This window comes from Melitaea cinxia, chromosome 3 (genome assembly GCF_905220565.1).
Source record: "Melitaea cinxia chromosome 3, ilMelCinx1.1, whole genome shotgun sequence".
Lineage (NCBI taxonomy): Eukaryota > Metazoa > Arthropoda > Insecta > Lepidoptera > Nymphalidae > Melitaea > Melitaea cinxia.
This window is the reverse complement of record NC_059396.1, coordinates 5,317,265-5,335,496: the sequence shown is the minus strand read 5'-3', so window position 1 is coordinate 5,335,496 and position 18,232 is coordinate 5,317,265. Positions and strand designations below refer to the sequence as shown.

General features: G+C 32.4%; 1 protein-coding gene across 1 annotated transcript in view; it reads left to right on the top strand.

Moving 5' to 3' along the window:
* Window positions 1–476: 476 nt before the first annotated feature.
* Window positions 477–18,232, top strand: part of LOC123669329 (serine/threonine-protein kinase 26) — a 92,794-nt gene continuing 75,038 nt past the window's right edge. Inside the window, exons 1-2 of the mRNA XM_045602936.1 lie at window positions 477–761; window positions 9,760–9,984. Coding sequence (XP_045458892.1) covers window positions 477–761; window positions 9,760–9,984 — 510 coding nt within the window. The remainder of the gene's footprint in view (window positions 762–9,759; window positions 9,985–18,232) is intronic.

Below are 18,232 nucleotides of genomic sequence, written 5' to 3'. Positions count from 1 at the left end.
CTTTGGAAAATATGTAGATGAAAGAAGTAGACGCTTTTTGTTATGATACAAACACTTTTCAATGATACTGTGCCTAGTTTGTACAAGATACCGTTCGGTCCGTAAAATCTTAAAAATGTATTGATTAGTCCTTCACGATGGTTCGAATTCATTAGCGACCTTTTTCATCGAAACAATTGTCCATCAAACTTGAATTAATTCTTTACGCGTCTTGCTTACGTCCGGTGGTTCATGCTTTCCAAGTGCTCATGTTTTCGAGCAGTCTTTCCATTGCGAACCGTCGCTCGGAATGCTTGCTTATAGTAAATTTATCAAGTTTTTAAAAAATAAACGGAAGTAATCAGTTAATTATCAGTTTAATGTCGATAAGACTATTAAAATTGTGGAATGTATAGTCAGTGTGCGATCATCGTTGATGTTATTAGGTGATATGTGTTATTCATTGTGTTTTAAAGTGATAAGTGCTAGTTAAAAAAATGTGGGGTGCTGCTGTGTCAAGCCCTCCGCATTACCATTACATTCAGGGATCGAATGGTCCTGTTCCTCAGCGAGGCCCTTCTGGACCAATACTAGCCGGTCCCAATAAATATTTAAGACCTCAATCCTCATATTCCCTGCCACACGGAAGCAACGGTCCCGGTCGTTGGGGCTGGTCCGGTAGTAATGCTTCTTCTTTTGATCGAAGGCAGTTGAAAGTACCTCCACAACCAGCAAGGCCAGCACCCGTTCGACCGGCGCATAATAAAAATGCTGCTAATTATGTAAGTTAGAAACTTGAAAAATACTGTTATTTTTTAATTAGGTCGAGAATTCGTATTTTAAATATACATATATAATGTATAGGTACAAAATATAGTGTATGTGTAGGTACGTGATGATGATGAATATTTTTGTATTTAAGAAATTTTTCTTACTCGCTTTAAATTTATATTTGCGTTATAATAGTTTAGATAACAGTTTTATTTCCTTGTCTTGCAATGCGTGACGGATGTCGACAACGCAGGCGTTACCTGACACGAAACGCGTTTCTAATAGTCGTCCAAGGCATGCGACTCCCGTGCTTCCTACGTGTATCTATAACTTCGTAAATTTTATTAATATGACAACAATGTCTGCGAATTACGCCGTGATTGCCGAGTCGTAAACTCGCATGAATCAACACATTACCAATGAAAACAAGTAACTACGTCACTTTCATTGAAAACAGGTTTAGTTCGTGCATTCTTTTAGAGATTGTGCGGACAGGGACAATTATGAACTCAATCTAACAAGTAACTTACGATTTCATCTCGGATAATTTATTGAATCCTGACTAATCCAGTTTACAGCTCTAGTCTTTACCAATTGTGTTAGTTAGATAAAATAATTGGGACTTGAACGAAATTTTTAAACCTTTAAAATTTTGTTGTCTGAAAATAATTTTGTTATTTATTTGCACCAATGTTCAATTATACTATAATATAATTATGTTATGATGTCGATAAATTATTTTAACATAACGGTAATTTTTTTCGTAGTCAATGTAATAAGTCTCATAAATTAAATATTAAAACATGTACCAATTTTATTTTTAACAATTTGATTGTAAAAAAGACATTTACATTCTGTCGGGTCGTTTATCGAGTGTTTTGTTGTATAGAGTAGAACCTAATTAATGGCAAATGTGGGAGTAAAAGGTTTATATTGAACTATTTACTACCTTTTATTTTATTATTTTATAGAAGTGTCAAAGCCCTTATAAGTAATTGTAATAATTATTGTTTAAATTATTTTTTCTTACATTTACTTTGGCAACTATAATAACTTTATGTAGGGTTTTGATTCTTGTACTTATTACATTTCTTGATGTTGGATCTAATTTTAACTCAGGGCATAAGATAAACTCATCAGTCAAATACTAATATTTATGATCCATTAATGATCTTATTTTATAAAGTAGAACCATTAATTTATTTTTAAAAATGATTTATTTGATAAAGATTAAAGAGAATGAGTCTAATAAATAACAAATATTTCAGTAAACTGATAAATAGAAATAAAAAACTTATAATTTCATTAACGAGAATGTTTTCTCTAAATAGTAAATAGGTACAAACTTCAATCATAAATATCACATACAATCCGTACAAACACTCTAACAACAATGAGATTAGGAAAGAACTAAAATATTTAAAAATATATAAAAAAAAAAAAAAAAACGTTCAAAAACATTGGACGCAGTCCACCTATCGTCATTTCAGTAAACAATCATTGACGAATGAGCGAACACAATTCAAGTGACAATAATATATTTATTATGTTAATGTGTTTACAGCATATTTTGTTCGCTTCGAACAAAACGTCAACTTGCTCTAGTACATAATCAAGATTAGTTCTATTTGTACAAACATCAAAGCAACTTCGAAACCGTGATTAATTTAGCGAGAGTTTGAACTTTACCAAGTGTATATTTTCAATTATAATTAAAATGATTGACTGTTTATTGCTGACGTTAATTTGATTAAATTAACGTAAAATTGATTTTTGAATTAATGAGAGAAATTCTCAACTGTGCTAGCAATAGAAATCTGAAATGTTCTGTTTATGACAGCATTTCGATACTTTGTTTTCAATGACTAAAATATATATTTTTATTATATAATATATATTTTTTCTTTGTTCTATTTTTTTTTAAATAAATGAATTCAGGAACGGTTTATTCGGAACCTATAAGAAACAGTTTGACTGACATTTCATTCCTGTTTACATTCTATTAGTCATAACTCATAAAGTTTTGTAGCTAACGATAAGACTAAACTTTTTTTATACTTTTGCAAATGCTGAGGTAATTAAAATGAAACAAACAATGTCTTAAATCTTAATTATACAAATGTAGATTGGCAAACATACGAAAAAATATAACGTTTGCATTTGTGTTTTAAAAATAGTTGATCCGCATTAAAATCACAATCCCATCGGTTTACACTTATGGATATATTGCAGATTCGCTCTTCATAATCCGCACAGTTCATTGATTAACGGATTTTCGGCCGCTTTTGTTTAAATTTATCCCTTCAACCATTCCTGGCTTTTAAAATAGGGATATACTTAATCTATATAATAAATATCATTTTCTCATTTTTTCGTATGAGCTAATGTTATTATTTCTCTCAATATCTATCAGCTTGATGAAGCTGATGGATTTTTTATTCGTCATTTCATCATTCATCATCATTTCAGCCTATTGCAGTTCACTGCTGGACATAGGCCTCCACAAGTTCGTCCCATAAATGGCGTGAACTCATGTGTGTTGCTCATAGTCACCACGCTGGGCAGGCGGGTGGTGACCGCAAGGCTGGCTTTGTTGCACCGAAGATGTTGCTGCCCGTCTTCGGCCTGTGTATTTCAAAGCCAGCAGTTGAATGGTTATCCCGCCATCGGTCGGCTGTGTAAGTTCCAAGGTGGTAGTGGAACTGTACCCTTAGTCGCCGTTTACGACACCCACGGGATGAGAGAGGGTGGCTATATTCTTTAATGCCATAGCCACACAGGTTAGGTTCGGTAGTTAGGGATTTTTTATTATTGTTCGCAGTAGTGTGAACTTTTCATGATGATAAAGATAGCGCGCTAAGTGGAGGAGCGTTAGTCGAAAAGCAGACCTTGGCAATAAATGCCAAGCTGAAGAAGGAGACTGAACTTACTGATATTAAGGAATTATGAAATTTAATATGCCATAATTAATATGACATAGACTCTTTAACACTAGAGGTAGAGATGTATGACGTACTAATTTTACTGGTATCTATTTAGTTCGATATCATTAGTGAAACTTATGTATGATACTTTTTTTTATTATAAGTGAATGACTTAATACCAACGGTATTTTAAAGTAGATGATACTTTTTATCACTGACGTCTTAACATCGGATAGATAAGATTGCGCACAGAACACTTTGGAGCTGTATTCATATAAAGCTACAAAGTTCACGATAAATAATTTACATATATAAAATATTTTAAAATAATTACGTTCGATTATATCATTATCTTTAAATCGTTAATCGTTTTCATAAAAGCGTATTTTTTTTTATGATGCGTAAACTGCTAGTATTTAAAGCATTTGTACCTCTATCATGTACGTATGCATTTTTGATTGAATGTTGTGCACGTTGCAATATAAATTTGGATTTTATCTAAATATACTAACGTATATAAGAAACGCCTTTCAAGTGGAAAGTTTATAAGAGCCATTAACACTTAAATTTTTTCAAAATCTGTTTCAAGATAAGAATTTTGTAATTCGATAATGTTGTCATGAGTTTTATTTTCTTGATAATTCGCAGGGGAAGATATTTGAAAAGTTTTATCGTTAAACTTTTTAATTGTTCTTTCGAATTTGGTACTTTTGAAATAGATTTTCGAATCACAATTGTTCTTAAATTAATAATAAGATTAAATATGCGCATGTAGCGCAAAATATTGATACGTAATACTTGTTTTTATTATACTTTATTATTATAAAAACAAGTGTGACGTATCAATATTATACTTTATTTTTATTATATTAATAAACCTATTAATAATTAAGTCTATTTATTGTATGAAAATAAAATCATTTATATACCTAATTTTATTTTAAGCTGAGTTCAATTTTCTATCTCAATCAAACGATGAAAAAGTAAGTAACAAAAGCTACAATCAAAGTCACTAATTGCATAAAATGGAAAAACCAGAAAAGCTACTATTTGTGTGTATGTGTGCCTGAGTGTGTTTCGTTAACATTTTCAAAGGAAGTTTTAATACTGCTGGTCGTTAAGCGATTCTGGCGTAGCCGTAGCCAGCTCCGATTTTTTAATTAAAATCGTAACAGCGTCTCGACAAAGATCGGATAGAACCCGCTTCTATTAACTTTTTTGAGGTCTGAAAAATACTTCGCTTATTTTAAATTTTTTTCACGATCCTAACAAACTCAATAAACGCTTTTGTTCTCGATGAGTTTCATTTTATCACCCCTAAAGGCCTTTTACGCATCGAGTTTAAAGAGGGAATAATGACATTACGTGTCCCAGCTTATTATACGATGGGGGAATCAAAGCCGTTCTATATGCAGAAGTGATGTGAAACAAAAATATTAGACGTTCGATGAGAGTTTGAGTGAATTTACATAGACGACGGAACTAACTGTTAAAGATTGCGTCTAGAGTGACTTGCATTAAATAACTCGAAGTCTAAACGGTAATAAGCTGACTTTATCTCCGCTTTTAGATCAAAAAATAAATTAGTAATATTAAATATTTTTACATTCTCATGAATAACTTTAATTTAATTAAACGGTTATTTAAACGCTCTTATTAAACTCTCGCTATTTTTATTTTGTTAGTGTCATTTGTAACCAGCGCCTCTATTTAATGTGTTACTATTAAGTGAGCTAGGTCACCGTAGGAAATTTCATGCTCAAAATATGGAGCAGCCCGACTGGGATAGTACCTTGATCTTATAGAAGGTCAGAGCTAAATAATACTGCTTTCAAACAGTGATGTGTTCCTGTGATGAGTAAGGTGAGCAGAGCTCCTGAGGAGGGGGGGATTAGGGATAGGGTTGGCAAAGCGCTTGCGATGCTTCTGTTATTGCAGACGTCTATAGGCTACGGTAACCGCTTACCATCAGGTGAGCCGTACGCTTGTTTGCTGAACTAGTAGTATGTATTAAAAAGAACTTATTGAAATAAAAATACTCTTCGTTGTATTGAAATTTTAGTTCGCTTTAAATGTAAAAGGATACGCTAGCCTAAAATGAATAAATAATGTGTCGTTTATATTTATTGGAGTTTTATGAAGTATTATATAATATATGATATATTAGTAAATAATTATAATTTAATCATGTGTTTATTAAGCGTTAATAGTAATTAATTCTTTCTGGATTTTTTTTTGTGCAAATTTTAAATGATTTTGCCAAAAGTAAGATGAGATAAGCCAGTATTTTTCCTCAAACAAAATCTTAAATTAATCACCTGAAATCGTAGAGCGGACCAGTTCGTCGTGTAATTCATTCCGAGAAAGGAATCTTTAAATATTGTTTCATCGTTATCTGATACTTTTTACTGGTATTGAGATTTTTTTATAATAATAATAATTTAAAGCTTTAAACGTAAGTAAGATTACGTTTATTTTGTTAAAAAAATACTTAATGTTTATAAATTTTATTTAAAAAAATAATAAGTATTAATTATCTGTAGTTAAGTAAAGTGTGGTGGTGCTGTTCTATAAGAGAGGCGATAAGTCTCTGTTGAAGAATTACAGACCGATCTTACTTCTGAGCCACGTCTATAAGCTGTTTTCGAGGGTTGTTACGAATCGTCTCGCCAGAAGACTCGATGAATTCCAACCACCAGAGCAGGCTGAGTTTCGAAATGGCTACAGCACCGTAGACCGCATCCATACTGTTCGGTAGATTATTCAAAAGACAGAAGAATATAATCAGCCGCTGTGTATGGCATTTGTGGACCACGAGAAAGCCTTCGACTCTGTCGAGAACTGGGCTGTCTTGGAATCTCTGCAGATAAGTCATAACGACTGGTGATATATCGAGGTACTGGGGTTTATATACGACGCGGTGACGATGACCGTTCATGTCCAGGACCAGAGAACAAGTCCCATTTCCCTCCAGCGTGGGGTAAGACAGGGAGATGTAATGGATGGATGTCTTTAAGACCTTGGATTGGGGGGAACGAGGCATCAATGTCAACGGTAAATACATCTCTAACCTTCGTTGCCCCGACGATATCGTCATCTTTACGGAGACGTTGGATGAGTTAGGTCAAATGCTGGCCGGCCTAAACGAGTCCTCCCGCGACGTGTCGGCCTCTGTATGAACTTGGACAAAATGAAAGTTATGTTTAACAACCAAGTCATACCGAAACCGGTATCGGTCGATAGTAACCTTCTCGAAGTTGTTCATGATTATATTTACCTAGGCCATACTAACCAACTAGGCCGCAATGACTTCGAGAAGGAGGCCGATAGGAGGATTCGGTTGGGCTGGGCGGCGTTTGGCAGGCTTCGTCGAGTCTTCACTTCGAAGATTCCGCAATGCTTGAAGACAAAAGTCTTCTAGCAATGGGTCCTGCCTGTGTTAACATATGGAGCCGAGCCGTGGACTCTGACGAAGGGACCGGTCCACAAGTTTTAAGTCGATCAACGTGCAATGGAACGGGCTATGCTTGGGGTTTTTCTCAAAGATAGGATTAGAAATGAGACTATCCGCGAAAGAATGAAAGTAACTGACATAATATATAGCCCACATAATTACTAAGTTGAAGTGGCAGAACCGATGGCCGTTGGAGCAGATGGGTCCTGGAGTGGAGACCGCGTCTTGGTAAACGCAGTGTGGGACGTCCTCCGGCCCGTTGGACCGACGATCTACGTAAGATTGCCGGTGTAGGCTGGATGAGGATTGCGGAAAACCGAGACGTCTGGCGCGAACTTGGGGAGGCCTATGTCCAGCAGTGAACTGCAGTAGGTTGAACTGACTGACTAATTGAGTTAAGTAAAAACTTTCAAGTGAAATTTCTATTAACATTAAATATTGAAAGTTTAAAACTTTAAAGTACATTTGATAGCTTTTAATAACGATTTGATTTTCAACTTTTTCGTTGGCTGTAAGATTTCTTCGTTGTATGTTTCTGAAAATGTGGAAGTTAGTAAATGTCAGGGATTTAATTTCCAATATGTCGTAAGCTCGACTCCTGTATAATCCGGTCACGTCTCCTCCGCTGCTCCGCGACCAAACCGTATAAAATGATCCACGTGTTGTAACTATGATTGCGTTTTCATATTTCTACGTTATCATCATGCATTGGTTTACGTACAGATCGGCTCTATCGGTCGCTGATACTAACTGACCAATATAAGTTATATACTCTTGTAATTACGTGGAGTTTATTGATCAAATTAATATAAAGTGTTTTAAACAATATCAGTTAAGTAGATAAATTAATAATTGTTTGTGCCTATGCGTCATGGTTATTCGCCAACCTGCAGTAGAGTAACACTGGTGGATTAAGCTCTGAACCCTCTCCTACCTTAAAAAAAGAGAAAGAGACCCAGTAGTGTGATATTACAGGCAGAATCGATGGATCGATCGATGCGTCATGGTTTATATTGACGACGTTTCGACGTAGCAACATTCAAATTCAAACTCGGTAAAAATTCAAACAGTGTACCTGTCGCATACATATGAATAATTTCAAAACAATTTGGGACAAAGTGAGTTAAAATTTGAATAAGAATCGATTTTTCACGCCGCGACCGTGTGTTTTGTAAAGTCGTCACGTAGCGGACGGCTCCGTAAGCCTTGACTCCGAAGCAATGTCAGCCAAATGCCAAGAGGTCTTCACTCGTTTGTTGGCTACTACTTAACATCAGAAATGTTGCGGTACTTTGTTTACTACGCAGGCGTATCTGGCTGTCATGTTCCACGTTATAATTATTATATTGAATACGTAATAAATAATATGAACGTTTTCCATATTGTATTTTAATCTTCAAGATAAACTAAGAACAGTAGCGTAAACGTATAAAGGACATGTTATTTATGGATTATGGAAATTCTTCGAATGTTTATGTCTAATAATTTCATTCAAAGATATAAAATTAATAGCTTAGTTTTTTTTTATCTTAGTCTTTTATAATAATAAATTATTTCAAACCACGTGATCTACGGCGCTTGTAAAATAGCTTCTTATACATAAATAATTATACTAAAAGAATTCGCCTTTTCTAGAACTTAGTAGAAGTCAAAATTCTGTCAAAAAAAAAAAAAAAACTAATCTAAAATTTTAACTTACTAATGCCCTTTACATATGAAATTGGCGTTTTGTATGGTCGGAACATTTTTTATGCGGGTCTATTTCATATGTAAGGACCTAATAAATGTACTATATGTAATAATATAACGAAAAAAATGTTGTTTATTTTGAAAGATTGATGATTTCAACAGACTATTATAATGCATTACAACATCATCATTGCGTTTATATAATCGGAGTTATACCAAACTGGTTAATTTGTAGTCAAAACAATCCTTTTCTATCGAAATTATTTTACTAAGATCTCAAGATAACTACGAGTATATCGGGTTTTAAGGTGCGCATCTTATCACTCAAGTAGCTGATAACGTTTTTGTTTTTTTTTCAGAAGAATTGCTAAATATTTAAAATTTTATCGATTTTACGTAAGGCAGTATAGGATATAGGCAATTAAATAATAAAATTTATTACGTTTTACGCACACTTAATAATAAATTATTTTATATTAAAACCTACTAGCTTTTTATTATTACAGGTGTTTTTATTATCGCAACGATTTGCTGAAGTTAATAAAATAATTATCATTTGGGATTAAGGAAGTTATTATTAGATATGAACATTCCAGCCTTAATACTTCGTTTATCTCTTATTTATTTAAAAATGATATTTAAATTTTGAGGGTTTTGTACCCAAAGGCTTATTTGGTTTGTTATATTTAAAATGTGTACTGTTAAGCGTTTTACTACTACCTACGTTATGATTTAGACTTGCACTTATCCGGTATTTTTATATGGTATAAAATTATGAAAATTAGATAAAGACAAGCGACAGAAATCGAGGCTATTGAACAGAAATGTAGATAGGCAAACTGTAATTTTGTCTTAATGCCAAAGCAATTTTATCGCATTGCTGACGCAGAGCGAATGGCTTATTATGAATAACTGGTTATTAAACTTGTCAATTTTTTCCAGAAGGTCGATCCCGAGCTGATCTTCACGAAACAGGAGAAGATCGGCAAGGGCTCCTTTGGTGAGGTGTTCAAAGGCGTCGATAACAGAACGCAACAGGTCGTTGCCATAAAAATAATTGATCTTGAAGAAGCCGAAGATGAAATCGAAGACATCCAGCAGGAGATCATGGTGCTGTCACAGTGCGATAGCCCGTACGTCACTAAATATTATGGATCATACTTGAAGGTGAGTTTCTTGCACAAACTACAAAGATAACCAAAATAATGTAGGGACCATTTTGATTTTGAAGCTTTAATTTTTATTCTTTACCTCGAAGTATATTTTTGATTTTTATTTTTATTTATTTATTTATTTTATACTTTATTGTACACCACTATATATTACAAACAAAGCATAAAGATAGTTACAGACAGTAAAGTACAATGAGCGGACTTATGGCTAATTAGCCATTTCTTCCAGACTACCCAGATTTTATGTAAATATATCTGTGAACTTTCTTAACTTTATGTGTCTCGTGTGCCTATTTATGAAATTTTGTATGGAGTGGTGAAACAGGTATGTATATACCAGAATCCGCCGGTATATAACAAATTGATTTTCGGAAAGATTAATAAATGAATTATACTTTAATGTTGTCAGTAACTGAAGTCCCTATTTTGTTTTGTGCAGTAAATAAATAAGATGCTAATTTTATTTGTACTATTATAAATTTTATATTTTTAATTAAACATCATACATATTTACAATTCACAACTTAAGAACTAAATATTTACAGATAGTAATGGTGTTATGATTTTTATATTTTTTTTACTATAAATTATTTACATTAAATTTAGCGGTAGCAAGCACATAACCGTAATCAGCATATACGTATCAGTTTATTGTACGCAATGCCGCTTATGATTACGTTACAATTCCTTAAATTAAAAATGAGGAAGTCATGTGCGTAAGTTAATGTAGACGTTACGTAACGTGATATTTATTCAATTATCTGTAATATAAGCCTTATACTTTTCGACGTAAAGTAGGTAATTATACAGGATATGTTCACCTGACCGATTCTTCGCTATGCTTTGTTAATATGATTTGATTTAATTTTTATAATTTAATTTTTTTACCTCGATTGCTATTGAGGAAATACAAATGTTTATTATATAATTTATATTTCCCAATTAGATAAATAAAAGTTAAAATCATATTGATTAATTAATCAGAAAAATTTAATGATCAGATTTTAATTATTTTTATTTAACGTAGGTATATTAAAAATTCAAATTTTAATTAAAATCTTTAACTATAAGTATAAGTAAGTATACTTTAATTATAAGTATTTTCAGTGATTTCCTCTGTTGTTTATAATATTTTCGGTTATTAGTTTATATTATTTAATAACACGCAGAAAAGGTAATTTTTCCTTATATATAAATATACCTATGTTATACATGAGTTGTAAACGTAGATGTAGGTGTAGAATGTTTCGAAGTAATGATTACGATATAAAACCGCACCTATGTTCAGTTCCGGGTGCTTTACTAATTAATTTTCTCGCTATTTATAAGCAAAGCTATCATATTTCCTTAAAGGTTTCAATATAATTGTGATAAGTTTATAATGGCTTGGGCGCAGATTGTGTAAACGTTACCATAAGATATAAGAGAATCTAGAACTTTCCCCCATAGTTAAACTGCTTTGCACTGCAGAGTATCTAAAGAATGCGGGTGGACATTTAGCTGTGTTTATTATAATGCGAAATTGAGTAATCTGATGCAACAAAAATATATTATATTATTATATTTATAGTAATTGCTGTCTTTAAAATATATTTTATCATTTTAGGTGTTTATCAGTAATTGTCACTGCAATAACGCGTTAAGAAAGTTGTAATAGTCAATTTTGTGGAACTACCGTTGTCACTTTTGTAATTGTACGCTTGCAGCTTGCACTATTTCCGAGTCTAGGTAATATGACATTAAATATTAAATCGTGACTCGGCGAAATAAGATTGTCGGTGATAGGCGGCTTCTCTTTATGGATTACTGTCGATCCGTCTCGGTTCCCTTCGACGCTAACTTTTTTAGTCTTTCTACAAAATATGAAGCCACGGTATGCTGAAAATATTAAATATCCATAGCTATAAATGTGGCTATAAGTATCTACCACGCCATTGTCATAAAACTATACAAAACTTGATCTGATTTAATGACGTCTAACAAAAAGTGAAGCGTTTATTGACTTAAATATTTGAAAAAATCGTTTAGAATCATTTATTAAAATATATATCCTTAATGTAAAATGTTTCAAATCTTATCAGCTTAAAGTTTAATGTTAGTCTTCTACCGATGAAGACGAAATATAAGCGTCAAAAATTTTCAAAGCCGTATATTATTTTTTTTGAAATAAATAGTTCGCTTATTGCGCTGTAGGGAATAAATTTGTCATAATTTAGCCCAACAGAGATTGACGCGGCATAGGTCATTAATCACTAGCTCATTGCCATTCTTACTTGGTGTGCTGATAGGCGTGATTCTATGTGGGCGATTTCGTGAATCGCTTCGAAAACAATAGCTGCTTGATTGTTGCGTAAAACGTTTGCTCACGAGAAAGTTGTATCTGCATTTGACTTTTGCCCACAGCTCGACATCACCGAGATCATAGACATTACGCTCTTTTATGTCCTCAGAAACTAGACATACATAAAAACTTTGAAATTTAATTTTAATATACATAAAAAAATAGCAGTTAACCAAATAACGATTGTTACAGATTTATATCATAAGTTTTAAGTAATATGTGTGAGTATACTTTATTTGAACAGGATTTGTAAATATTAGAACGCACAAAGAAAAACCAATCCTTTCTTAGTTATAAAAATAGTGGTAAAATAATAAGTTTTCTCTTTTGTATTGTTGCCCTCTAAAATTCCTGTCTTTTGTTTTATGTAATTAACAAACCTGCTGCAAGTATATCTCGGCTTCGGCTTGATCTCTCCTTATTTCAACAAAGCACAGTCATTGCTTTGTCGAAAACTAATTATACGAAAGGAAAGATATACGGTCCGGGACTCCGGGTGTATATCGTGTGATCACTTTGAAAGCGAATGGGAAGGGTGGCATTCCGCCAGCGCCGACAATAACGTCTGCTCCGGTATGAATGTTATGATCGATATTTGCATTTTTATTACCCAGTCGTTTGCCGTCCGGTTCCATTTAATATATCCTTTGTTTACTTTAGAAGATGCTGTATTATCACATACTTTCCGTCTATAAAAAAAAACTAGTATTTATTCTACACGTTCTACTCTGGTTCTACTGTGGAAGTGCGGATGCTAATAGCGTATACGGGGTGGATGTTTCATATATACTGGATGTTTTATTTAATTTTGTAATAAACGTAAAATAGGATATTTTGAACATTAAAAATAAATAAACGGTTATACTGGTATAAAATAAAACTTGATGACCTCGTTTGTAAAACTGCTAAAGCTGTTAAAATGCTGTCTTTATATATATTTTTAAAGAGGCTAGAGTATTACTTATTACTTACTAGATGTTTCAATAAATTAAATTTGAAAAACAATTTCATTGGTCCTGCAGTGTAACCATGGAGTAGCAGTCTATCAAGTGGTATTGAATGTTTTCCCAATTAACACATTTACTCGTATAAATAGGAAGATCTCACGCATTACAATTTGATTCTTTCGATACTTTGCATTTCTCGCTTTGAATAGCTTTGAATACATGTTGCTATTGCAATCTTGACACACTTTCGAATACCGTTATTATGCGTGCCTTGCAAAATACGATGCAATATAAAAGACTATAGTCAAAATTGCGATACGTGTTATTTTATGCAAATTAAACAGTTTTGAATAGATAAAAATGTAAAACGTAATTAAAACAGACATTATTAATTCAATACGGTCTTGTGATATTTCATATTTTAATTGAGTCCCCAAAACTTTACTGTTCCTTTTACTTTAAGTTTCCTTTAAAAGCAACTTTGGAAATATTATATGTAATAATTAAAAATTAATACACATAACGTCACCATTGTTTTAGCAACAAACAGAAACATTTGTATAAAGGATTTAAATTTAATTACCGTTAAAGATCATAGTTTACAGTTTTTGAACCACGGACGTTACGATAGACGCGAAGTTAAACAACGTCAATATAAGACAAACATTCGAACACCTCCAACGTTGCTGTTACTAGTTTGGGATGTAACAGAGAAGTTTTTGCTTAATTAAAAGATATGCTTGACGTTGGAGATTGTTGATAGCGTTATCCCTTCATTTTAATTATATCTGCGAAAGCTTATACAAAAATAACGTTCCCGCGTATAGATAAAATTTGCTGCAAAGTCATCAAAAGTGTTTGAAATAATCTAAACAAATGTAACTGTAGCTGATATTGCTAAAGTAATGGGGTTTAACACGCCATATTTGCATACACTGAAACACGGTGACCATGACAGTGTATTTATAGTCGACATTGTTCCGACTCGTCCTTGAAACATTTTCGTCACGCCAAAGTCAATCTACCCTGACTTTATACAGGTATTTTGTATAATATTCAAGGCGTTAATGCAGGTTAGCAGGTTATAAACGATTGTATCGAACTTTAATAATGGTATAATTATTGTTATAGTAAGAATGAGTTAAAAAAAATCGAAATTTGTTTTTTTTTTAAATTACAACTGTTCACCTGGATTTATAATTTTTCATATAGAGTATAATATATAATTTGTTTGACTGTTAGTGTGTCTAATATACTTCGATAACCTGGTATGTGTGTTTCAGATGTTATGTATCGTCAATTTCAAATATTTTTGTTACACGCTTGCTCATGATATAATTATTTCGAATTGTATAACACTGTGTGTGTAAGCGTATATTATTCAAATATTTGTTGCAGACTGGTATATTTGATCGCTAAATATTCAGGTGTGTAAACGTTAATTACGCTACATTTAATAGCTTGCTAATCGTTATTTGTTCTTGGTGAAAGTGCAGTAATGTTGCTTTCGTGCCGTTTGAATTCTCCGTGTATTGTTGACGCTTGATGAGTTTCTATTGTGTCGAAAATAAAAAACAAAATGTTGCTTTAATGAAATACTGTAGAAACTTCGTTTTACTCTCTTCGTATAAATTTTATGTTATTTTTTTTCAAATTAAAAACATTACATACCGATGATGATTGGAATGTTCAACAATAAGTCTCATTCTGGTTTGCAGTTGAATCTACAAAATAATTCTTCTATGTCAGCATCTTCACTAGCAAGTGTAGAGGTCTTAAAAGTTAAAAATTCTCAATTTGTAATACTTTTAAATAGCAGCACTAAACACATAAAATAGATTAAATTCCTAGCAATGCAAAGATGACGACAGATGCATATTTTTATTGCCCGTCAGAAAAGAACTTTGAAGATACAACAATTGTTACCGGTTTCGTATCTGAATATCTACTTCGTCCCATCTTTTCAAGTGTTAGCATCAACTTAAAGTACTTTTAACAATGAGTTGCTTATAATACAAAAACTAGTATTTGGATATTTAGATGATTTGTTACGAAATTTTCCGACATCTTAATGATGTATACTTTACGATACTCGAACCTGTGTTGGTACATATACTTATAATATCTAATACTATTGTTTTAAGACTACACCCAATGTTAATGATTATGATCAAAGCGATTTTGCCCGGTGAATATTGTTGTTTAACTAATTTCTAAATCTTGTTCATAATAAAGTTCTAATTTTTTTTGCTTATTTTGAATGGACGGCACTAGGGGGTCTAAGAGCTCTCGAACATTTTTATAAAAAGCTATATTTTTTATGCTTGACATTTGGAAAAGAGGTAGTTAATCGTAAGTAGGCGTCGTTTTTGCGACAAAGCCACTTTAAAGTGATCTAAGGGGTCTCAGAAGATTTAATGTCATTAATTTTTTTGTGCTAAAATAACTTGAAAACTTTCACATAGGTAGTTTACAATTAGTAGTAGTCAACAAACGTAACAACGTAAATAGATTTTCTGACAGGACCGGTTTGAGGTGGTCTAAGGGGTTTCGCAACTTTGTTTAGAATTCTTTAATTATTTGTGCTACAAAGACTACAATTTTATAATTAATAGAAGTTCGCTAAGAATAGATTTTAAAAAATTATACCTCCTTTTGGACTACTGATTAAAAATGAATATTTATTCTTTGTATATTTGTGTATTTAATCTTAGAGGCGTGAAATAAGGGTTGAAAGTTTAAATTCAGAGTTCCGTTAATTTATGTAGTTATGAATTGTATATTTTAGAAACATTAAATTTTATGATTAGCTTTTTGATTGAATATAACATTAATAAGTATTAAAGCGTTTGCGGAAATTTTGTATGGTAAAATAGTAGATTAGTTCGTATTACTGAAATTACCTTAAAATCGCTTGGCGATGACCTAAGGCGAGACTTGTTTGTCGCACGACTGTAACATGAAGCGTGATCTTGAAGGAGCCTTGCGAGCAGTCCGGTAGGTCTAACGCACAAAAGATGAACCATAAATGTCGTGTACAGAAAGGTCGGTAACACACTGTCACACGGTCGATTATACACTATTTCAGCCCCTCTGTAAAAATATTAATTAATACGCGAGCGAAGCTGTGGGCAACTGCTAGTTATTTATATATAGAGGCTAAAGACTCTCTTAGCAGAAAATCGTTAAATCCTCGTCAAGATGTATCAAAAAATACATCAACGTACAAAAATAGTGTATGCGAATGAATCAAAGTTATTCAACAAATGTGTTCTAACTTGTTTGTACATGGTACTATGTTAATGAATCGACTTATACTATATTCGAAATAGTTATTTTATTGCATGCTACATGATTCAACATAATATTTTCCGTACTGACGTCATCGCATTGAATGAACTTAAACGTCGTTGTGAGTTTGTTACTGGGAGAGGCTTTTACGTTCACACAACGTTAATGAAGGCTAACAACAAGCCTACGATTTTATTAATCATACGGATTCATATGCGTAAGAACCTTTACTGTTTATGTCAAAGCGTTAAATGAATTAAAATTTTCGTTGTAATTGGATGAATAGTATTAATTTATTTTTAATTACGAACAAGAAGAGAAACGCACACAATGTATTGTGTTATGAACTAATTATACTTAATAGGAACACAATTCAATAGTTCCTTTCTCTGTTTTATATCATATTTTAAACATTGCATCAATATATTGTACGTGACGCTATCTGTATTATTTTTAGTAAATGTTTAACGAAGCATAGTAAGTCACATTGTTGGCATGATGAAAGTATGTACGTTGTATATTCTCTGGATAATTAATTAGTGTTACGGTGAGATTATATACATGCGAACATAATCGCATTTTCATTTAATAATCGTTTCGACATTTAATATTGAACGAATTTTACAAGTCGGAAGCTATATTTTATTTTATATTACGTGTAAAAATAAACGAGTCGATGCATTATTACGTTTGGTTAGGATTTATTTGTGTTTGTACAACAAATCAAATTCAACATTTCAGAACTTTAACATGATATATATGAATGCGGATATCGAAACGACAGAGGTGAAGGTCGTTTGTGATTCATCGGATTTTTAGCCTCTAATAAAAGACGAAAGAAATGTAGGTACCAAGCTTTACAGATTACACATTTTTAAGTTATGAATGGCGTTTGAAAAGGTAAAAAATTTACGATGGTCATAATTTGATAATTATCTCGCTTAACGATTTTATCAAATATTCTAATCATCATCAAATAATGTGTTTGAAAATTCAAATTGTATAATTCTGCCGTTTATACAGAATGAGGTGTTTGTTTTAGCTTCAGTTATTTGTCTGTAGTTTTGTACAGCAAAAATAAAGTAATGTTGAACTCCAAAGCAATATAATTCGTTATCTGTACGTATAGGAGTTTGTATTCATGTCATCCACAAACAGGTAAAAGGTTCACAGTCGAAGGCTTTATGTAAACAAACGTATTAATTATACGGTCTATTACCGAAAATTGCTACGGAATTAATTTCCACAATTCCGCTAGTTTCTTTCATGAAACTTCAAAGGAGATTGTATTTCATGATAGGATAGTAAGTTATCCGATAAAATATGTATACTGATAATTTTGATATATTGCAAGAGAGCACATTTTTTCGACATAAATCAAAAACTTTATCACTCATATTACAGCTTGAATGATGTGTTAAATGTCAAGTGTAATAAAAAAATGTATATCAGAGCTGTCTCGTTTTAGGCCCGCTTTATATTAGCCAGAACTGGAGAATAGTGGTTTCAGTCGTATAAAAACGATAAAGTTCACAAGATTGCAGGCCGTAAAACAGTCAACCTTGAACCCTACACTACGCCATATAGGGTCAAGGTTTCACTAATTTTATAAAAAGACTCCCTAACAATGCTAGTTACACGGCCGAAGCCCTGGCACAAAATCA